The 23865-nt window shown below is 39.6% G+C and overlaps 1 protein-coding gene across 6 annotated transcripts in view; it reads left to right on the forward strand.

Annotated features, from left to right (window-relative positions):
* The window catches only part of RGL1 (ral guanine nucleotide dissociation stimulator like 1), a 150392-nt gene that overhangs the window by 25817 nt on the left and 100710 nt on the right, over window positions 1-23865 (forward strand). For 4 of the 6 annotated variants that reach the window (XM_034779671.1, XM_034779665.1, XM_034779668.1 and 1 more), the window contains one exon: window positions 4255-4413. In XM_034779671.1, the coding sequence (XP_034635562.1) occupies window positions 4369-4413 (45 nt within the window). In that variant the 5' untranslated portion in view covers window positions 4255-4368. Of the gene's footprint in view, window positions 1-4254; window positions 4414-22581; window positions 22949-23865 lie in introns of those variants that run through there. The other 2 variants (XM_034779670.1, XM_034779666.1) reach the window with 2 other exon arrangements.

Raw genomic sequence — 23865 nt, forward strand, 5'->3', positions numbered from 1 at the left:
GAAGGGGCGGGGCTGAGGGGGTCAGAGCCAACCCCAGCCTACCCTGTAAGGTAAGTGCCCCTCCTCCTCCCCCACCAGGGTAGCAGCAGGACCCTGGGCCCTTTAAATAGCCCACAGAGCCCTGGGATAGCTGGGGGCTCCGGGGGCTATTTAAAGGGCCCAGGGCTCCTGTGCTTCTACCGCCCCGGTCCTTTAAATAGCTGCTGGAACCCTGGGGAAGCGGTGGGGCTCCAGCGGCTATTTAAAGGACCAGGGCGGCAGAGGCAGCTGGAGTCAAGGGCCCTTTAAATAGCCCCTGGAGCCCCCCGCTATCCCAGGACTCTGTGGGCTATTTAAGGGGCCCAGGGCTCCCCTGCTTGTACCGCCCCGGCCCTTTAAATAGCCGCTGGAGCCCTGGAGTTGTGGTGGCGGGGCTCCAGCGGCTATTTAAAGGACCGGGGTGGTAGAAGCAGTGGGAGCCCTGGACTTCTTAAATAGCAGCCAGAGCCCCACAGCCCTACCCCAGGGCTCCAGCAGTGGGGCTCTGGTGGCAATTTAAAGGGCCTGGGGTGTACCGGCTTACTTTCACCTTTGCTCCAAGGCTTCCAGTCTGGGTCTGCTCACCAGTACTAAAAAAGGGGAGAAAATCATGTGCCTCCTATATAGCAGTATGGAACACCTACCATTAGCCTGCTGGAATAATAGTTTATTTTAATGCATTTTGACCACCAGGATCTGGCAAGAGCATATCTATTATCCCTGCAAGTGACTCATACATTTTTACGTCTGCAGAAAGATTTTGTGTTCATTTCATTTTTAATGTTACTTCACTTTTAAAGAACACCACCAAGTCCCTTTTTTCTGTAGTCTGTCAGAATTTTTTTTCATCCAGAATTATAGACTGACTTAACTGAAAATAGCTTAAGAAATGAGCCTGTCTCCAGCACTCAGATACCCAGCTCCCAAAGGGGTCCAAACCCCAAATAAATCCGTTTTAAAGCTTATACAGGGTAAACACATAAATTGTTTGCCTTCTATAACACTGATAGATATGCACAGCTGTTTGCGCCCCCAGGTATTAATACATACCCTGGGTTAATTAATAAATAAAAAGTGATGTTATTAAATATAAAAAGTAGGATTTAAGTGATTCCAAGTAAAAACAAACAGAACAAAGTAAATTACCAACAAAATAAAATAAAACACACAAGTCTAAGCCTAATACAGTAGGAAACAATGCAGGTAAATCTCACCTCTGAGATGTTCCAATAAGCTTCTTTGACAGACTAGCCTCTTTCTAGTCTGGGCCCAATCCTTTCCCTGGTACAGTCCTTGTTCCAGCTCAGGTGGTAGCTACAGGATTTCTCATGACTGCAGCCTCTTTTGTTCTGTTCCACCCCCTTATATATCTTTTGCACTAGGCGGGAATCCTTTGTCCCTCTCTGGGTTCCCACCCCTCCTTCTAAATGGAAAAGCACAGGGTTAAAGATGGATTCCAGTACAGGTGACATGATCACATGTCATTGTAAGACTTCATTACCCACTTGCCAGCACACAGGTATACAGGAAGACTTACAAGTAAACAGAGCCATTTACAATCAATTGTCCTGGTTAATGGGAGTCATCAAGATTCCAAGCCACCATTAATGGCCCACACTTTGCATAATTACAATAGGACCTCAGAGTTATATTTTATATTTCTAGTTTCAGATACAAGAATGATACATTTATACGAATAGGATGAACACACTCAGTAGATTATAAGCTTTGTAATGATACTTTACAAGAGACCTTTTACATGAAGCATATTCCAGTTACATTATATTCACACTCATTAGCATATTTTCATAACATCATATGGAGTGCACCGTCACACGCTGCTTGTGCAAATCAACACAATACACTGTAGATTCTCTCATGCTGTGTGATGTTTTTTAACTTTTTGCTAACTGGTGGGGTTTATAATTATTATTTTTTAATGTTTAAAATCTAAAGGGCATTCCTCACCAGATCACTTTGGGGCTTCAGCTGCCTGAAATGTTCCGTTACTGTGCTCATCTATTACAGTAAAGGGCACCCTAACATAAATTCCTAACATAGGTACTTGCCATTGTCCTTTTTAATACACAAATGTTCTTATAATGCATTAGGGTATTTTATAATTTTTAATTTTATTCCCAGGCAAACAATTGTTCTTGACATTTCTGTTATGTTTGTATGTGTAGCTATCCCTCAATCCTCTTTCTATTTTTATTATATAATTATATATCTCATTTTCTTTTGTGCTACCTACTATTCCAAATTTGGGTTCTCTCTAACATCTCCCATCATCATGGTATCCAAATGCAGAAGGATTTTCCTCTATAACGCTTCCTTTTGGGTTTTGTTTTGCTTTTTGGTCTTTGGCTGAATCTTAAGGAGGGTTCAACTGTTCAGGAATAAGCTGAACGATCACAGCATGGTCAACTTCCTGTAATTGTAGGATGTCTCTAGCATTGTGCACCTTCCTGTCTTTTGTTTCAGTGTGTCTTTATTTAAAGTGGAAATAAAAATAGATGTCAGATGGCTGGAAATAGAAAATGAATATTTTGGCATCCGAGCACAAATGTGTTCATAATAATAAACAACTTAATCCCAAAGGACCCTAAAATGTTTACAAACGGTGGTTCAAAACTTGTCACTTACAAGTAATTCTGTGGAGGTCCATAGGAATACTTGTGTACAAAAGGTGAACCAGATTTGGTCCTGTGTACATACTCCAGGACTGTAATGCAGCTGCTAAACAGCAAAGAGCACAAGTGACAAGAAGGAAAGTTTTGGCTAAGGACGCTGGGGCATACTGTTTTCAAAAGTACAATTGGATCTGATAATAGCTTAGCCAAACAGATGGGACCAAAGTTTGTGACATCTCATCTAAGGATCCAAACTCATTGGACTGCATAATATTCTGTTAGCCTACATCAGAAGTGCAAAAGATTGAGTTGATGGGATTTGACCCTGTGGATCCATATTATTATTATTATCAGTGCCAGTCAGGATTGGGATCTCATTGTGCTAGAAGCTTTACAAATACATAGGAAGACACAACCCCTGTCCCAAAGCACTTTCAATCTAATTTAAGGCAAGATGTGGTAAGGGTGTGTAGCAACCAGGAGGGATGTGGGACAGAGAAACAAAGTATCAGAAATAAGAACATGCATTTAGATAGGCTAGATGCATAACTTGATTGTTCTATGTCATTTCAACTTTTGTTTTTAACAGAAATAAACATTAGCAGTCCCCACTGGCCCTTTACCTAGCCATTATGAATTGGTGATCTCTTGTAGGCATCACAATAGAAGTAGAGCTTGAAGAGAGATCTGAAGAAGGAAAGGACAGTGGTTTTATCAGCTAGTTCAAAGTAGGTGTTCCATGCATAACGGTGGCAGAGAAGAAACCATGAATATGATGGTGGGAGAAGCAGACCAATCAAAGGTCAAGCGTGGCATCATTGGTAGAGTGGATGAAGCTACAGGGATGGGAGGCCTCAAAAAAGAGCGAATCAGTAGGGAGGAGCAGAGTTGTAAGGGCCTTATAGGTGAGTACTCGATGATTGAATTCAGTGCAGCAGAAAATGGGAGCCAGTGATTCAGAGAGGGGATGTGTTCAGAACCATGATCGAGGAAGACCATTTTAGCAGTTGCATTTTGAATGGACTGGAGCAGGGGTGATGTCTGGTGCTAGGGAGGCCAGAGAGGAGGAGTTTGTCGTAGTCAAGATTGGAGACAAGGACCTGGGTAGGAGTTCTAGCAGTGTGGACAGAAAGAGAAGGCTGGACTTGATAGGTGTTCAACCTACCTTCTTAGTCTAGATAGGATCTTGTTTGAAAATGTGTTCCCAACCTGTTTTCCTAATCTAGACATACTCTTATGGAGGAAGAAGCAGCACGATGTGGACACAGCTTGCATGTGCAGTACAAACAAGAGGGAGGAGTCTGATATGACACCCAGGTTGCAGGCCCTAGTTGCAAAGAGGTTAATGGTGCATTCAACAATGACAGAGAAAGAGGGGAATTGGGAAGGTTGGAAAGTGAGATTTGAGGCCTAATCCACTATGCCATCCACTCTGACCAGTGGCTTTCTATGTAACTAACGAATATTGCATGTGCCTGCCTCCATATCTATACAATGACTATATTCAATGGATTAATCTCATAAGAAAGAGATCATGAGAACATATGAGGAAATATGTTACCGTTTGTATTTAAAACACCTCTCCCTTATTTCTTTCACACAGATACAGAATTCCTCCTGCAAGTATCTGATTCTGCAGAGATTTAATAGAAGACTGCACAAGCAGCATCTAGAAACAAAGCTCCCACTAAGCCTGGAGAGTACACGGCACTGATGTATGGACCACTATACCCGAATATGGGATACTTTAGAGATGGAGGAGGTAAATCAACTGAAGGTGACAAATTGTTATTGCTGTGCCTTTTTTACCCCGTCTAATTTAACAGATCCATAGTTTTATTCAGAATCATGATAATCAATAAACAGGGGAGGCCCTAGACTAGCTGCCAGCAGCTGGCGCCCTAGGCGAGCCATGCAATCGGCGCCCCCACCCCTCCAAGCCCCAAGGGCAGATCTAGGCTGAGGTTTTTGGTAAATTGGAAAACGTTTTGCCCCCTTTTTCCTTTTAATGTTTTGTTTTTGTTTTTTTAAACAGAGGCTTAATTATTCACTTTGTCCTTCCATCTGTCCAACCAATGTTTCTGAGATCAGTTAAAATAGATACACAAAATTTTCAGAATAGATTTGTGCATGACAGCTAGATGATATTTCAGTCCGATTTCAAATAAAAATGCATTAAAATGTTAATTTTAATTTTTATTGTTACAAATCCAAAATCATCCATTATGCTATCCTGCTTTAACTGCCATTACCACCACGTCCAATATAGAAAGAAATAAGAAAACTCTTCAATGAACTTCAACCTGTATTTACAAAACACTCAGAATAAAAAACATTCTGTGCTCTTAAAACATGACTTTTCTTGCTTTAAGTTTTGAAAATTCAGTTACTAGTTCTTTTAGATCCAGTTTTCCAGCTATTTCATGCTCTGTTGACATTGTGGCAAGTCCAACAAGTCTCTCTTGCACCATTGTTGAACGCAGATATGTTGTTATCAATTTTAACTTTGAGAAGCCACGTTCCCCACTAGCTATGGAAACTGGCAAAGTTAAAAGAATGCGTAGAGCTATAAAAATGTTTGGAAAACTGTCAGAGTTTATTTTCACAAACAAGCTTCGGTACTTCTTCAGGAGTGGAATGTTTCTTAAGTCGTCTTGAAAAAGCCTGAAGCTCACTACACAATGTCTTTTGAATTTTCATGAGTCAATGCCAACTCCAGTTTTATACAAAATTCTCTTACCTGTTTTGCTGTTTTCTTTTGCAAGCTGTGGATATCATATAGAAAGCCAAATACTGACTCTAGCTGCTGCATCTGTTGAAATCTTTCGTCAACCGAGTGAATAGCAGTATCAAGGACTGTGAAGTAGAAATTCACTTTGAACCTTTGTTTTGGGTTCTAAATGGGTATGTCTCGTCCTTCATACAAAAACTGCTGTTTCTTTTGCTGAATGTGAACTGGATCTGGTTGGAAAGTCTCTTTCTTCAGCACACTCAAGAGAATCTACCAGTGTTCTTTCGAACTCTTCATCACTTCTGAATTTCTCCAGAATATTTTTAGTTTGCTGCAGTTTTTGAATTGCAGAATGTATGTTCAAGTTCCTTTCCTGAAGCTGCCTACTAGTGAGGTTAATCTCGAAAAGGATATTATACCACAAAATGAGTGAAGTCACAAATTTGAACTTGGAAAGGCCATTTGCAAGAGCTTCTGCATCTGAACGTGCCATATTGCCAGATGATCCAGTAAAGGTAGTAGCATCAGAAATTTCAGTTAGGGCATCATAAATGTTTCCAAGTTGATAGCGAAGTCAAAGCATCAATGCGACTCTCCAATCTTGTCTGACCAAGTGGTTTCACAGTCAGAGAATTTGCATGGCGAGTCAGAATCTCCCAATGGCGTGTTGAGCCTGAGAAAAACACATAAACACGTTGCACCAGGTCAAAGAAACTGCTTGCCTCCAAACAGTATCTAGCAGCATCATTGACAACCAAATTCAGAGAATGCGCACTGCAAGGAATGAAAAAGGCCCTAGGATTGATTTCCATCATTCTCCTTTTCACACCATTGTCTTTACCTTTCATATTACTCCCATTATCAAAGCCTTGGCCACGTAAGTTTTCAACAGATAATGACATTGTTTCAAGCTCTTGTAGAATAGTTTCAGTCATAAATGCTCCAGTTGTCTCCTTCAGTGGTACGAAACCCCAAAAATGTTCCTTTATGAGCACTTCAACATTATCTTCATCTGCAGACTTTTCCATATTTACAAAACAAATGATCATCATCATTTTGTTCAACATGACTCACATCTGGTGTACAGTCCAGTATTATTTAAAAGTATTTTGCAGAATGGGCAGCTTCTACAATTTTCTTTTTAATTGCATTTGCTAGGATTTGATTCAGTTCATTCTGCATATTTTTTCCCAAGTAATGAACCTATGTTTCATGATCAGTTATTTTACGTAGATGCTCCTTCAGGACTGGATCAAACAAAGCTAGGTACTCAACAAATTTTAAAAAGTTTCCATTACCTGGAGTGTATAATTTTTCATTTCTGCCACGGCTGCGGAATGCTAAATTTTGCCCACCGAGGACTCTCACTAAAGCAATCAGACACTCTAATATTTGTTGCCAATATTCTTCTTTTTCCTTGATCACATGTAAATTTTCTTCATCAATAATTTTTCCTTTTTTCAAATCATAATTCAAGTTCTTTCCAATTTTGAAACATTCCAAATGTTCTGTTCTTCTTTCATGTGAAGAGAGAATTGAAGATATGTTTTTCCAGTCCTTCAAACCATTTTCAGTAAGTGATATACCAATTGCTTGCTTTCTAAACAACTTGCAGCAAAAGCAAAACACAGAGTCTTTCAACACTGAATATTGTAACTAGTTTAGATGAATTTCTTCCCCATTAATGAGTTTCCTCTTGTAATGCTGAGCAGAGAAATTTTTTTTATTTCCATCCTTAGGGAAGGGAAATTCATGAACTTGTTTGGTCCATGTTCCGCAAGAATTTGCTGCACACTATCATCACATCTGGGCCATGAAGCTGGGTCCTCATACTGTAACTTGTTTGTAACTTCCTCATCCTTTCTTTCATCTACTTCATTTACTTCAATTTCTGCATGTGTCTCCGAAGGTGAATAAATTTTCTCCACTTCCATGTCAGTCTGATGCTGTGAGCTGCTTTCATCTAGAAGTAAGTTTCCATCATCCTGAGTTACCAAACTGCTTTTTTGTGGATGTGAGCTACCCTCATCTTGAAGTGATATACCTTCATCTGGATGTTCCAGACTGCTTCCATGTGGATGTGAGCTAACCTCTCTCCAAGTAAAATTCCTTCATTTGGATGCTGTGAACTGCTTCCATCTTTATTTGGATTAAAAAGAAGATATTTCAGGAAGGATCCCTGCTGTTTTGGTCCTTTTCCTTCTCACCCTTTCGTTTACGATACTAAGCTCTTGAGGGTTTTCTTTTTTCTCTTTCTGCCATGGGGCATTTGAATAGTGTTATGTACTGTACTCCCGACTGCAAGCATTATAGCGTTAAGGATGGCTGACACACCACATGGTTGGCGATTTAACCCACATTGCAGCCATCCCAACACATCTTTTCACTGCTTTAAGGTTCATACACTCACTTACCTATTAAAAGAGTTAGTTACAGCATTTACACGGAAACAAAATGACCTTTTTCAACGTTATAACCCGACACCAGTTGTTTGGAAAGTAATCCCCTTCCTCAAGGTTACCCGCTTGGAGTGTGATGTCATCACTTTTGTAGTCTATTAAGCATTAACACTGTTACTTTTCTTTTATGGACCTTATTTATTACATGTGAACCAATTATAACAAAGAAAAGTTCATAATTATATAGCCCGATAACGCTAAGGTTTAATAACTCTTAAAGATACTCACATTTTGGATTTTTAATGCTGAAAGACATTATTCTTTATTCTTTGTCACCAAGAAACACAATTTTCCACAGTATTCGCTCAATTCTTAACCATCTACCTATGACGTGTGTTAAAATGACCATTTGAAATGACCGTTTGACATGTATCAACTCGTGATATCTCTGCTGTACATGAATTTCCGGCTATGCAACCTTGATGTGTATTCGAGTTAGGTGTCACTAGCATTGCAGCTCTTGCCGCTGGCAGATGTGTTTCATGGTGGCTGAGTTATTGCTTATCAAAATTGCAGAGTGGGCCATCTTGACCCTATGTCACAAATTGAAATTTTTTTTGGCTAAAATATTTATTTTTCAGTAAATAAAAGATTTGACATATTAATAAATGCTCAGAAATGTAGAGAAATGAATTATAATTCATATTGCCTCCATACGCGCACAGGAATTGAAATAATGACATCTTCATTTTATTTGTATTTTTTTCATCTTTTTCATATGATTTTTTTCCCTCGAATTTGGCGCCCCGTTTAACTTATCACCCTAGGCGACTGCCTAGTTCGCCTATATGGACAGGCCTCCCCTGTCAATAAAGCCCTGAAGTTTCAGTTAGGAAATGAGCAGCAGATGGAAACAGAGTTATGTGGTTGTAGAGAGCAGTATATTAATTTAAATGTTGTTTGTTCTGTATGTCTTTTTAGTTCCATTGTTTAGATTTGAAGGGGAGAGCAAGGAGCGGTGCTCAAAAGAAAATTGTAAAGAATGGGGAGCTCTGATATAATGGTGCATAATGTGTTCAGCTCTGGAGCAGGGCTTCATGGAGGTAATAAAGTTATACAGGATGGGATGAAATCGGGTAGAATGAATGCTGCAAAATAGATTCAAAGGGGCACGTTGATAAGTAATGAATTCTTACTTTACTTTAATGTTCTCCACTTTGTTCCAGTGAAGCAGAAGAAGATGCTGCTTCTGGTTGAACTCCAAGAAAAAGAAAGGGTGAGGTCCCAATGCAGCTGGAATATTAGAGTCTTTCTGTTGACTTCAAGGGTAGTTGGACTGAGCCCTAAGTCCTGCTTTCAGTTACATCAGCGAGACTCCATTGACTTCAGTGGATTTACATCATTGTAACTGAGAACAGAGTTGGGCTTAGGGTGCTCATTCTGATTCACAGCCTGTGAGTGCCTTATCCAGGTCCATTTTAAGAATGGGGTGACCTGAGGAGGAAGTTAAGGAATCTAAGTGCAAGATTCTTTTGCCCTCTTTTGAAGCCCTCTTATTTTTCTAAGATTGTCACCTGGCAGAGCTCTCAAAATGCTGGATTTCTGAATCGCTGGCCAGGAAATAAACTATTTACTTCCAGTTGAAGAGTTCAACCTGTGTGGTTTCTTTCTTTCTTTCTTTCTTTCTTTCTTTCTTTCTTTCTTTCTTTCTTTCTTTCTTTCTTTCTTTCTTTCTTTCTTTCTTTCTTTCTTTCTTTCAAAGAATGCTCTGTTAACTATAATAGAAACCACAAAATAATGTAATGGTTGATTATCAGTTGCTCCCTATTATTGAAGGGTTGATTCCGGCTGTCTTAGGGGACAAGAAGGTGGTGTTAGCATATGGCTCAGCTTTGCTTTGTGGTTCTGGGCTGGTCCCCACACCTACACAGTTCACAAGATGATACTTTAATGCTCTAATTAAACCTTTTGAACCAAAGATGCAGAGTTAATTTTGGAATTTAAATCCTGGTCTTTGAAATAGATATTTTAGAAACTGTTAACTAATTCTTAGGGCAGTAGCTGTTCTAGGGGTAGCTAATAAAACTAATCTCTGGAACTAGTCTCTTTAGAAGTAATAAAACTAAATTATTGAATTGGCCTGTTTTGAAATCTGTGCCTCTTCAAAGTGAATGAGTCAAACTAAAGACAAGCCAACTGATTGCAACTGAATGGGTGGGAGGGGCAAAGTCCTTTTTGCTTTGAACTAGTTAAGTTATAAAGACAGAGCTAACTGACAAAAGTCTGTTCAAGAGCAGAGAGAGGCCCCAGATAGAGTGAAAGGTACTGATAGTGCCACTGAATAAGGGAGCCCACAATGTAATTACTAAGTTCAGCATCCTCTGGGGAATAATTGTAATAAAACTAGCACTGTTATGCAAAATTTTAGAAAGGGGAATTAAAGAAAAATTGAGGCTAGTCAAAAAGAAACTAGAATCAAAATTAAGGAAATTAAATTCCTTAGTCATCATAGATACTACTTAACCATACCGTAACAGAGTCATAGAAGGCATGCATACTTCCCCCCCACCAGCTTTGTAAGTTTATCAAAAGCAAGAATCTCACTAGAGAATTGATAGGTCTGCTAGACTACCAGGGAGTTAGGGGAGCAATTAAGGAGGATGAGGACTTTTCAAAGATTTTAACAATTTCTTTGCTGTGGTTTTCACCACAGCGAATGTGTTTGTGCCTGTTGCTGATTGGAGTATTAATAATTATTTAAATGAGTAGGAAAAAATCCCAGAGGAGGTGTACAGAGAAGGAAACAGTATGTTGGAAGTTACTCTTTAAATGGGTACTTGTATCAGAGGCCGGTTTGGGTCTCAAACCATGAATAAGCCCCACCTCCCCCCACTCAACTTTGCAAACAAAAGGAGGAACTGCTTGCTTCACCACAAGAAAACTTTCTTTTTCAGTAGTATGTTATCCCATGAAGATGTCTTTTAATATTACAATATATTTGTGTAGGACTCGATAATAGGATGTTCTTTTGGGATGGAGGAGGAAATCTGGTGTGGATGCCTTAGTGATATCTTACCTTGCCTTAGTAGAGAGGGGGAGAGGATGGAGAACACAGTTCTTCCTCAAAAAGGGAGGAGGAGGAGAAATGAGCAAAGTCCCCTTTTCCTCTCTTCTCTTAGCAATACACACCTGGCTATCCTTTCTTGGGTCAGTAGTGAGTTGAGGAGAGGGTTGATGGACTGTTGGCTCTCTTGTTGTTTTCTAGGGGAAATGCTCTCTAAAAATCTGAGCAATTTGTAGATTATTAGATTTTTGAGAGAAAAAAAAACTTATTGCAAAGAACAAGAAACCCAGAAGTTCAGGAAATTTGTTCAAGCCTTGCACGGTTCCAAAGTCTGAACAGTCACTGCGCGTCTGGGGCTAAATCCTTGGTCTGGCTAAATCTACTTGCTATTCTGGCAGCACAAAGCAGACTTAAAGCTGGTTTATGACGTCAGTTCAGTCCTCCCACTGTATAGAGGAATCCTCCAGTGCCCTAAAACTGGCATAGTTTTATGCTGTTCCCTCACAGTCCAACATATATGGAGTATAACTAGGAGAAAAGGGGTTATGGCCAGAGCATTGCTTCACTTCTGCAGTCCATGGCTGTTGGAATGCCCCCTGGAGGCTGTTGCAGCCCGCACAAGTAAGAGCCGCCCTAAGGCCACTCCATGTTGGTCATTGGCGCCAGCCTGGCTGTTCAAGGATCAGGGCCCTACAAAGACTTAGTGCCATATTTGTGCTGTTCTTCCCCAAGTTGTGCTGGTGGCAGTAAGGGACAGTCCTGAGGATCTGGCCTGCAGTATCTAGTACTTTGTTTTATAAAGTACTTTGGGATATCCAGGGTATGAAAGGCACTATATAAAACCAGATTGGTCCACATGCACACACAAGAAGCATACTGAGCAATAGGGAAATTAGAAGCATGTGTGTACAGAGTAGGCTAAAACATTGCTGCAAAATAAAGAGCAGTGGGGACTAAGCATCAAGGACTACAAAATGAAAGAGGATAAATCAGAAAGGGAGGGAAGAGTATCTGGAAGAGACACTGAGGGAAAGGGTGGGGATCATAATTGAAGATAACAAAAATGCCTAGTAAGTAGCAGAGATTTGTGCTATGGAACATCAGATGAAAAGGGAGAGCAAGAACCAACGAAACTAAGGCAGGAGGATGGAGATATTTAAATGCTGGATTTATTTTTAAACTCCCAAAAGACAACAGTTAGCACAACTAAGAAACATGAACAAATATTACTATATACGGTTTTTGGTTTTTTGTTTTTTGTTTTTAACCTGAGAATGAAAAGCAAACAAGATGGTGCATGTATATGTAATTCCTGGCTCACTTAAATTTGACTGAGACAAAAAGCTGAAGAATCTGTAAGTCCCTTTCAGGTGTGACTCTGTCTTTGACATCTCAGTGTTATCTCTTGATTATTATATGGAGATATACCTATCTCATAGAACTGGAAGGGACCTTGAAAGGTCAGCAAGTCCAGTCCCCTGCCTTCACAGCAGGACCAAGTACTGTCCCTGGCAGATTTTTTGCCCCAGATCCCTAAATGGTCTCCTCAAGGATTGAGCTCACAACCCTGGGTTTAGTAGGCCAATGCTCAAACCACTTAGCTGTCCCTCCCCCAATAATTGTAATGTATGACATCTTGGTGCACTCCAATTATATCAATATCTCACAGGGGCCGAAATCCACTAATTTGACCAAAGACATTTAAAAAGGGAAATCTGTCCAGCAGTTTGGAGTTTCACAAAACCGCTGACTTTTATGAGAGAAACATTTTTTCATCTTTTGAAAACAATTGTTTTTTTTTACAAAGAAATTACTGAGAGTGGAGCATGTCAATGACAGCATGTTCATTTTTGCTTTGTGTTGTGATGTAACAGTGGTGTGGTAGTGACCACTGTTGTTATAGTGATGTAAAGGTTTTCAGGTTATATTAGCCTCCTGTTTTCAGTCAGCCATCATATTCCGAAAAATACTAATTTTGGGGTAGTTGGATTTTTCCTGTCATCGAGGTGGATTCTGGTCTCCCAGCAATGTAAATTGAAAGGAGCTCCACTGATGTCAATTGAGTTACCAGACTGAAAAGAAACAATGACTTTTCTTTGTATGTGCTGAAAATCTGAAAAGTATAAACAAAGTTTTTTTTAAAATGGTGCAAATGAGAGGAGAATCAGGCCTTGGGACTCTAGTCAAAGAGAATTTTTTTGGAAAGTTTGAACAAAACATTTAATCCGTTTGTGAATATGAAGAGAGAGGAAAAAATATTTTTTGCTCCCTTCTTTTGAACAGCTGTACAGCCTAAGTGGCTGGGGGCTGTGTGCTAAAATCTGGCATGGAAATAGCCCTAATTGTGGGGAAGTGCCTTAGAGTTTTTGGCTTTGATTTGACCCAATTATGAGCCTTAGAAAATCACGTACAGAGCATGCACTTTAGATCTGTCTTTAAAGCTTGTAAAGGCTGCAGCTGAGGGAAGATTTGCTGTAAATGCAGGCATGCATAGCCAATTAGGTAGTAAAAACTAGTGAGAGATACTGTTGTGAAGAGATGGGGACATCTGGAACTGCAGAAACGGCTGCAGACCTTGTAAGAGTTATAGGAGTTGAGGGAAGATTCTTAAACACTCTGTAATATTTCAGCCACTGTGCACAAGGGCTCCTAGGAGCTCTTGCCTCTGCTCTTACAGATATTGTAAGTCCCAACAGGGCAGAAGAGAGGTTTTGTGGCTCTTGTAAGGAGTGGAGGAGGAGCAGAGAGAGGATTCCTGTGCGCTTTGTAATGTGCATCGGAAAGAGTTCCACTCTGACACACCTTAGCACCTCTATAGTTTATATGTCTCACCTACTACAGGACAGTCCCAACAAAGAAAGTAACAGAACGCCACTAGCCGTCACCTTCAGCCCCCAACTAAAACCTCTCCAGCGCATCATCAAGGATCTACAACCTATCCTGAAGGATGATCCCTCACTCTTACAGATCTTGGGAGACAGGCCAGTCCTTGCTTACAGACAGCCCCCAAACCTGAAGCAAATACTCACCAACAACCACACACCACACAACAAAAACACTAACCCAGGAACCTATCCTTGCAACAAAGCCCGTTGCCAACTCTGTCCACATATCTATTCAAGGGACACTGTCATAGGACCTAATCACATCAGCCACAACATCAGAGGCTTGTTCACCTGCACATCTACCAATGTGATATATGCCATCATGTGCCAGCAATGCCCTTCTGCCATATACATTGGCGAAACCGGACAGTCTCTATGCAAAAGAATAAATGGACACAAATCAGACGTCAAGAATTATAACATTCAAAAACCAGTCGGAGAACACTTCAACCTCCCTGGACACTCATTTACAGACCTAAAAGTCACAATTCTCCAACAAAAAACTTCAAAAACAGACTCCAACGAGAAACTGCAGAACTGGAATTAATTTGCAAACTGGACACCATTAAATTAGGCTTGAATAAAGACTGGGAGTGGATGGGTCATTACAAAAACTAAAAACTATTTCCCCATGCTAATTTTTCCCCTACTGTTACTCACACCTTCTTGTCAACTGCTTGAAATGGGCCATCCTGATTATCACTACAAAAGTTTTTTTTCTCCTGATAATAATAGCCCACCTTAATTGATTAGTCTCATTAGAGTTGGTATGGCAACCACCGTTTTTTCATGTTCTCTGTGTATATATATCTTCCTACTGTATTTTCCACTGCATGCATCTGATGAAGTGGGTTTTAGCCCACGAAAGCTTATGCCCAAATAAATTTGTTAATTTCTAAGGTGCCACAAGTACTCCTCGTTCTTTTCATTCATTTGAAAGATAATGGTCCGAGCTGATGAGTATTCACTGTGGATGACATAGGGCCTAATTCCCTCTTGTGCTGTGTGATGGGTTCGATCACAGAAACTTCCCTTGAGACTGTCACTTGATGAGCTGGAATTCCACTGAGAACAACCCTCCTGCCAGACCAGGTGCCCCTCCACTCCTGTCTTGCTGAGTTAGACACTCCAGTCAGCTCCAGCACAGAGGTTGGGCCATGCCTCTCTGCAGCTCATTGAAACTGAGATTCACTCAGCCCAGGGGCTTCTCAGTTAACAGGGATTTTCCCAGTGTTCAGCCTTTATGGGAGCCTGAACCCCAAATAAATCTGTTTTACACTGTATAAAGCTTATACAGGGTAAATTCATAAACTGTCCGCCATCTTATAACACTGACAGAGAGATATGCACAGCTGTTTGCTCCCCCAGGTATTAACCACTTACTCTGGGTTTATTAATAAACAAAAGTGATTTTATTAAGTATAAAAAGTAGGATTTAAGTGGTTTCAAGTAACAACAGACAGAACAAAGTAAGCCACAAAGCAAAATAAAGCAAAACCACGCAAGTCTAAGCATAATACATTAAGAAACTGATTACAGGAAATATCTCACCCTCAGAGATGTTCCAATAAGCTTCTTTCACAGACTAGACTCCTTCCTAGTCTGGGCCCAATCCTTTCCCTGGTACAGTCCTTGATAGTTCCAGCAGACATCTCAGGTGGTAAGCAGGGGTTTTCTCATGACTGGCAGCCCCTTTTGTCCTGCTCCACCCCCTTTTATAGCTTTGGTACAAGGCAGAAATCTTTTGCCTGTGCTTGTCCCCACCACCACCTCATTAATGGAAAAGTACAAGGATTAAGATGGATTCCAGTATCATGTGACATGGTCACATGTCACTGTAAGACCCTTAGTCTCCATTATTCCTGGGTTGGCCCACACATACACAGGAAGGCTTGCAGGTAAACAAACCATTTATAACCAATTGTCCTAGTCAATGGGAGCCATCAAGATTCTAAACCACCTTTAATGGCCCACACTTTGCATAATTACAATAGGACCTCAGAGTTATACTTCATATTTCTTGCTTCAGATACAAAAATGATACATACATACAAATAGGAGGAATATATTCAGTAGATTATAAGCTTTGTAATGATACCTTACAAGAGATCTTTTGCATGAAGCATATTCCTGTTGCATCATATTCACACTCAGAAGCATATTTCCATAAAACATATGGAGTGCAATATCACACTCTGCACTTCTGTTGTCATTTACATCAGCACAAAGTGTGTGTACAGTGCTACCAATGCACTGATGTAAATGGCTGCACAAGGTATAGGGCTATGAAATAGGTCTGATTCTCACTTATACTAAGGGCAGGTCTACATTACCACTTAAGTTGGTCTAACTTATGTCGCTCAGAGGTGTGAAAAAGACATCCCCTGAGCGACACAAGTTACAGTGGTCTAAGCACTGTCCTCACCAGCACTATGACATAGCTTCTGCTTCTTCTGTCAGCATAGAGTGTCTCCTGTCGGCATGGAGTGTCTTCACCAGACACGCTACAGCGGCAGAGCTGCATCAGTGCAGCTGCGCCGATGTAGCACTTCTGGTATAGATCTGCTCTAAGACTGTGTAAAGGGGCCTTAGCGTTAATGAGAATCTGCCAAGTGACTGCCAAGTCAGTCTAAAACACTACCTTTCTAATATGATAGCATTTTGCACCCACTTTGCACTGGTGTAAATGACCACACAATAAAGTGCCGGGCAACAGAGAATCAGGTCTGTACAGTATTAAAGGAATGCTAGCGAATGACTTTATATATAGTAGGATGGTGATACTACTAAAGGGGAGTACATAATAGCCACAGCCAATAAATCACTAAAATTCTGTATAAAATGTAAAGGTTTGTGTTTTGCTTTTTATAATGTGTGCATTCTAGTACACTTGTGAGTCATCTTTTGAGCATGTTTATTTAACTTTCTTTTAAAATGGTTTAAATCTCAAGAATTCTACAGAACTCTCTCTCTAACCAAGGCTTCCCTGCGTGTGCTGCTTTGCAATCTGGTCCACTTCTTCTCTCCCTGTGTGCACATGCTTTCCTGCTGGTTCCCTTTTCTCCTGCAGGTGCTGTCTAGCCACTAAGTACCTTTCATCTGCTGCCTAGAGTCTGGCTACCTTGTTCCTTTTTCCCTTGCTCTCCTGGACATTCTTCTGCTAGTGGCAGGTCGTTCTGGTCCCTGAAGATGGTCCTCTTTCCACTCCTGTTAGGCAGGAGTGGCCCCTGTTAGTCAGCAAGGTTGGTTCCTCTTTGTTTTCAGGTACTGTTATAGGTGTTTTGACTTGTCTTTTCAATGAAGAACCTGGATGCTAGCTATAGCAACAACTAAAAATGAGGAGGGGTCAGCACTATGTAACTATCTTAGTTCTCTGTGGACCATCCTTAAGTGCTCCATGAACCACACCAGTGATCCATGGTTCACAGCTTTGGAACTTTCCAGGGTTAACTATATAGTGTCAGACAGTGAAAAGGGTGAGTTTGTATTCACAAATGGATTTATAGTTCATTCTCCTTGCAAGGGTGAAAGAATGCACAAAGAGAGGCATTAGCAGAAACATATATAATTTATACAGCAAAAGTGGCAGAAATGCATAAGGCTTGTCTTCACTAGAAAATGTTATCATGTTTGAACACATTTATGGAGAGTCAAATTTGCTAACACTTTGCTGACCAGCCAGTATAGATCATGGCAAATCTTGCTTAATTAATCATTATTAAACCTTGCTGGAACTACAAAATAGTAGTTGTAGTAACCCAAGCTGCAGCTGGTTCAGAATAGTTATTCTTTTCTTTATTACCATCAGTCCATGAGATCTTTATGGATCGTCCTTTATATTAATCAGAGCCTGGATTCTTTTGGTATTGTATATGCATACTGATCTCTGCTTCTCATCTTGAATAGGTTATCAGATACCACAATGATGGGGGACTTATAATTTCCTAGATAGGCAGAAGAGAACTCTTCCCTGTGCCACTTTATAGGTGGCCATGGGCATCTCTCTGTATTGAACTTCAGTGTTCATATATTGGGTAGGTCTTTACATACCTAAATTTAGCAGACACTGACTGTGTGGCAACTAGAAGGCTAAAATAAAATGTTTATTTTTCTATTTTTAAAGTTAATTGTAAGAACAACATTTACAATTGTCTGTTTCTACTAACCTCTACAGGTTACATACTAGAGAACAGAATAAATATGGGTACCTGTGTTAGATTTCTAGCCTGTACAGTGGCCATGATTCAAATGTTTCCTTCCTCTTGAAAAATTCTACTAGTTTGAGAGAGATTCCCTGTACTTAATGTGGGGAATACCACTGGAACCCATCCTCTCTCAAAATAGAAGTTTAAGGCTGAGAATTTAAAGCTGGCTAGGGGATTTGGACACTCAGTTTTTAACTAGGCATCCATATCCCTTAGTTGGCTTTAATATCCATTTTAAAGTGTGATAATTGTTAGATAATATAACTGATGTAATCATAGTGGATAGACGTTGTAATGCCACCAGGTGTTGAGCTCCTCAATTCCATTGACTTCAGGATCTAGGATCTGATTCAGCAAAATACTTATGCATGGGCTTAAGTTCCATTGGGTGTTAAGCACATAATTAACTTTAAGCACATATTTAAATTCTTTGCTAAATTGGGGCCTTAGGTAGGGACAAATGTAAGATCAAATGAGTTGGTTGTTCCAGGCTCCATGTTAAATTTTGATTAGGCTTGGCCACGGTCGTTTTAATTTTTTCCTAGCTATTAAACTAGTGTGGGGAAATAACTTTAAAAACTAAAAAGAATGATTTAAAATGATTTAAGGAGATAGGTAAACAAAAGTCTAATTAAAGTCTCAGTTCTGACCAAATAAACATTAAAGATTTCCAGATAAGACTATTGTATTTTTATCTTGTTTTCCATTTCCCCTCTTCCCTACAAAGCGACAACTCTTATTGTGGAATCTAACTTCTTCCTCTAAGCTGATCCTGACACTTCCTCTTAGGATCAGCTGACTGAGGGCACTAGGGAACAAATACGCTTTGTCCGATTCCCTTTGGCTGCACCACACTTCACCTCCAAGACTCACTCAGAAATCTACTGCTTTGAAAATGTATTTAAATATGAGTGAATTTAGTGCCTATGACTGTGAGAGATGGATAATGCTGGAAAGAGCTGGATGTCTATACCTCAATATTCCCTGCCTCATCAGGGAAAGGAACAGGTTGGGAGAGGAGGGGGTTGGTATGATATGTACATGCTCTTACATGCTAACCTAAATAGTGGCTGTGTCTGATAATAAGCCTGCCAAGATCTAACATACTTAGACTCTATGAAATCACAGGTTCAAATCTAGGAGAGTCCAGCTGATCCTTCATCTTTGCAAAGTAGATAAATTAAGTTCTATGCAGATTATTGTATGTTTTTTTTTAATCAGTCCTTAAAATAGAGCTACTGTCTGCTTTGCATTGACATTAGATTCCATGACACTCTACTGCCCTTGACCAAAAATTTCCCGTTCCCACTCTGTTATGAAGTGTTCTGTCTGTAGTAGTATGGGTTGCTGCCCGGCACCCCAGAGGGGGCTGCATTTCTGTGAAGCAATTTGCAGTTCTTCAGGATGAAAAATGATGTATAAATGCAAACTGCTGTTATAAAAAGCAAGCCAGAATAATTTGGTAAACAAAGAAAAGGCTCAATGCATACTTGAATATTATCCTCCCTTCTACTGGTTGATTTATTTAGATATGGTTGGTTTTGTTTGTTTGTTTAGAAAATATATCAGTGCTAATTACTGAAGCAACTTGGCATATTACATAATTAAAAGTAACAATTTACAAATTAATCAGATTTGTGAGCCCTTTGCAGTTTCATTGAAGAACTGCTTTTGCACGTATAGAATGTCCATCCTGACCCCTGCTAATAAGTAAATCCATGGATCTGTCAAAATCATAACCAAATAAATAATGGCCAGTTGAATCAATTACAAGGGTGGCTGTCTGTCTCACCTGCTATCTGGATGTGGAAGTGTTGACTGACATTCCTGCCTCATTTCCCCCCCCCCACCCCCATTTCTTTCAAATATCGGCAACCAATAGGATTCACAGACATGCACAGGAGGTGGGATTACACCCTATTTTGAGTGCAAAATGCTGAGCTTGGCTTTCAGTGACCAGGCAATCACAAAGGCCCCAATCTTTGTCACTGGGAATCAATGGGGAGTTTTGTCATTGATTTCAATAGGAGAAAGATACGGTCAAATATGGGCTGCTTTCTTCTTTTTTGCATCAACTTGTTGCCAATTTCTTGCAATGAAAGCACAATGGATTAGAAGTAATTGCCTCTTTGGTGACTGCTAGCTCTGGTGCTGGAACATCATACCTCAGTGTAGCGTCAACTGGACAGTTGACAAGAACTCATCTTTTTGATAACAGATAATTGTCCAGACTTGGTGTTTTACTTTTGGCAGCATGAATCCTCCCCTCTTCACATGGTAACCTGTTATATTTTGCTTCTTAATGAGCCAAATTTTTAGAACCAGTTTATAAAATTGTTGATTCAGTTTTATGTATTCAACACAGATCCAGGTGTTTGCATATAGAAAATTTTGAATGTGAAAAATTGTGCGCCAACTTTCAACATGCAAAATTTTAGGTGCAGTTTTACAGGCTAGCTGAGCTGAAAACATAGTTCTAAATTTGTAAGCTACCAGACTTAGTGGTTGCTTATAACACACAGAGAGACATTATCTGATATAGCACAGAACATATCCTGGATCATTTTGGTATTACACAACCAAAAAATAAACACACACAGCCTGGAAAATAGTCAAATCAGTTCAACCATGGCAATAAACTTCAGTCTTAGTTTCATAGCTTAAAATAATGTTCCTTGTTTCCTGTTGTTAGCAGCTGCAAGTGGTAGTCTCCCTGAGTTAGCACCTTGCTTGCCCTAACTGGTAATAACATCAATATATATAAGTAAGTCTACCGGTAGTTAGAGCAGGGGTCTGCGCTCCTTTATTCCGTGCTTGGCTCTGTTACTGTCTCACTGAGTGATCTGTGCACTTGACTTCTGTGTGCTTCAATTTATACATCCGAAAAAGGGTTACTAATACTATACTATTTACTTGCCTCACTGAGATGGTCTGAGCAGAACTTAATTAGTGTCAGTAAAGTGCTTTGAGATCTTTAGATGAGGTACATTCACATCTGTGCCTATTATTTGTACAGTGGCAAGGTTCAGAGTGGATATCTGATTGAATGTGTAGGGTGAGGTGTCATGGACCCACATTATGAAGAAAAGTAAGTCGTGTTTGTACAGCGCCTACCACAAGGAGTTCCCAGTTCATGACTAGCGCTCTTAGGTGCTATGATAATACAAATCATAAAAAAGAATAACTGTGCAGGGGTTTCTAGTCTATATAGAGAAGGTGGCAAGGGTAGTTAGGGCTTTGTGGCATATAATGGAATGGTAGATACAGGCCAGTGTTTTTTAATAGATTGTATGTAGAGGGTAAGATGTGAAAATGTTGTGTTTTCTTGGTTAATAGTGGGAAGGTGGCTTACAAAGAGAAGGTGAATTGGAAGAGCTAGAACTGATCTTTGGAGTGGATGGCTCTTACATGCAGTATTGGGTGGCTGGTGTTCATTAGTGTGCCAGGCATGGGTAAATAGAATGAGAGTGAGTGGCTTGTATTGCAAAGGTTGAAGATGTACAGTGCGTAACAGTAACAGTTATATCATTGGGAGAGGTGTAGATGGTATGGTTGATATACCAACTATAGTGTGAGCTATCTTGAGCCATACTTTCACACTTCTGGAGATATTTAATATACAGTCTTAGCTTTGAATGTCCTAATTTTTGGTTATTTGTTTTTTAAACTAGAACACTCTGTTAGCTTTTTCCCCTTATATCACTGATATATATTCACAACCAGAACTCTTCAGAGTATCTGATTTTTTGACACTTAAAAAAATTTGTCCTGTTTTGTTTAAAAAAACAACCCATGTTTGTGAATTGCTTGTGACACTTTCATGTACATTACTGATTTTGAAAATGGACTACTATTATCTCTGTATTTGCTACGAATTAATGAGATGAGAGCCTCCAAAAGGACTACAGGCAATTTTTTGCCATCTCATAATTTGAAAACAATTTGACCAAAAAGCTCCAAGTTTGGCTTAATTTTCTGCCGTCCATGAGGATTCTGCATCTCCATGTGTCCAGAAAGCTGAACTGTGTATCACATCATCCTGAGTCAGACTGTCATCTTTTCAAGGCAGTGTTCCTGTCATTTTATACTTGTTTTGTAAAGTGCATTGTACACTTACTGAGCTGGGTAAGTAAATAATACTGCAGGATTCCCATGAACATACCCACTGAAAAACTTTGAGTTTTCGTAATAGGAAAAAAAAGAACCTCTCTTGTTTGATGGAAACTCCTGAGTCTCATTTTGCTGAAGTGAGAATGTGTTATGTTTAAGTCTTTTAAGTGAAGTTTTCAGAAAGTGTTCTGTTCTGCCATCAGATCAGTGCACCATTAAACCCATTTTGAATGTTTTGATTCTGAATGGTTTTCAATTCTAAAGGCTTTTAGAATATCGAGGTACCATTTTTGTGCTTCTGAAAGATAAAGATAAATTCCTCTATTGGTATTGCAGCTTTACATTGTTAATGCCTAGCTGGAGTCACTCTGATTTAATTATTCAAAGAAGTCTACGCAAGTTGGATAATAGCAGTTTATTTAACCCTCCCCCTTCACCACTCCCCTCTCTTTGTCTCTTATAGTTAAGGAAGGGGGGAGGAATTACTTTGGTACCTAGTATGTATCAGGAAACTAAGATAAATTTCAGAGGCTTAGCACAATGTCAAAGGGTCTTTAAGCATTTAAATATTATTTTATAGTAACTTTATATATGGTGGAGCTTAGAAAAGGGAGTTTAAATTCATAAGCATAAACAGGAAAACCTTACATCACAGTATGTGTGTGTGGTGGGGGAGGAGTCTCTCCCTCTCTCTCTCTCTCACTCCCAGCACACCACTCACAGTTCTTTGTGGTCATGAATTGACTGCAGAACCCAAGCGATAGACGCAGAGTGGTGTCTACTGAGTTGAGAAAGTATGTGAGAGGATTGTAAAAGCTATTTGCTTCAGAACAGGATCCATCATGCCCCGTCGATGTCCTGAAGAGGAAACTGAGAATGAAATTGCTTTGGAAAGCTAAAATGGTAACTAGAGCTCCCTTACTTCTCTAAAGACTTCCTAGATGGAGAATCCCTATTTCAGGACTGGATTGTATTCTTTCTAAGTGAATCTGGCACACTGATGACATATTTGTGTGCAACTTTTTGTGTCTGCAATCTCTTGAGACCCACTTTTAAAGTCTCTTTCTCATTGTTCTGTATAATTATCTCTCAGTGTGTATTACTGCTTTTAAAATGATGCTTATCTGCAAAGTAATTGACTTTCTGTGTGTGTTTGTGGAGTGGCACAGAAGAGGGAAACATTTGAGAAAGGGAAGTTAGATGAGTCCTTGAGGATGAATTCAGGATTTTTTTTTCTGCCTCCGCAATAGTGGTTTATCTTTGTTTTTCTATTTTGTTCTTTAGATTAGGAAATATAAAATGGAGAATTATTTCAGGTTATGTTTCCATTAAAGTTTTAGTGTGATATTATGGTGCTGCTTCTGCTTTCTGATATTTTTAACTTTCATAGTCTTAGCCCTGTGAAGTTTTTGTAGCCTGAAATATATTAAAAACAAAACAGAAGTGCTTTTAGTCCCTCATGTCAAAAGAAATAGACACACTGGATTTTAAATAATGTTTAGTTTCTAAGTTTAAATGATCTTAGCCTATGTAATTCCTCTCCTTTAAAATACAATTCTTTCCATAAAGGAAAACTAAAGAGATTAATTGCTTTTTAAAATGTTTACTAATCAAAACGGAATCAGTTCCTTCAAAAAAGACTATAAAACTATTTAAAATATGTGCAAGTCTCGGAAAAAGAACTAAATGGAAAGTCAGGGTATCCTGATACCATAGGAAATGGCAGCTTGCCAAGAGTATCTCAGCATTCCCTCAATCGAAAAGCGTCCTGTATTGCTTTGATTCTTATATTTACTTTGTACAGCCCATCTTGTGCGCTG

The sequence above is a fragment of the Trachemys scripta genome, chromosome 8 (genome assembly GCF_013100865.1).
Source record: "Trachemys scripta elegans isolate TJP31775 chromosome 8, CAS_Tse_1.0, whole genome shotgun sequence".
Classification (NCBI taxonomy): Eukaryota; Metazoa; Chordata; order Testudines; family Emydidae; genus Trachemys; species Trachemys scripta.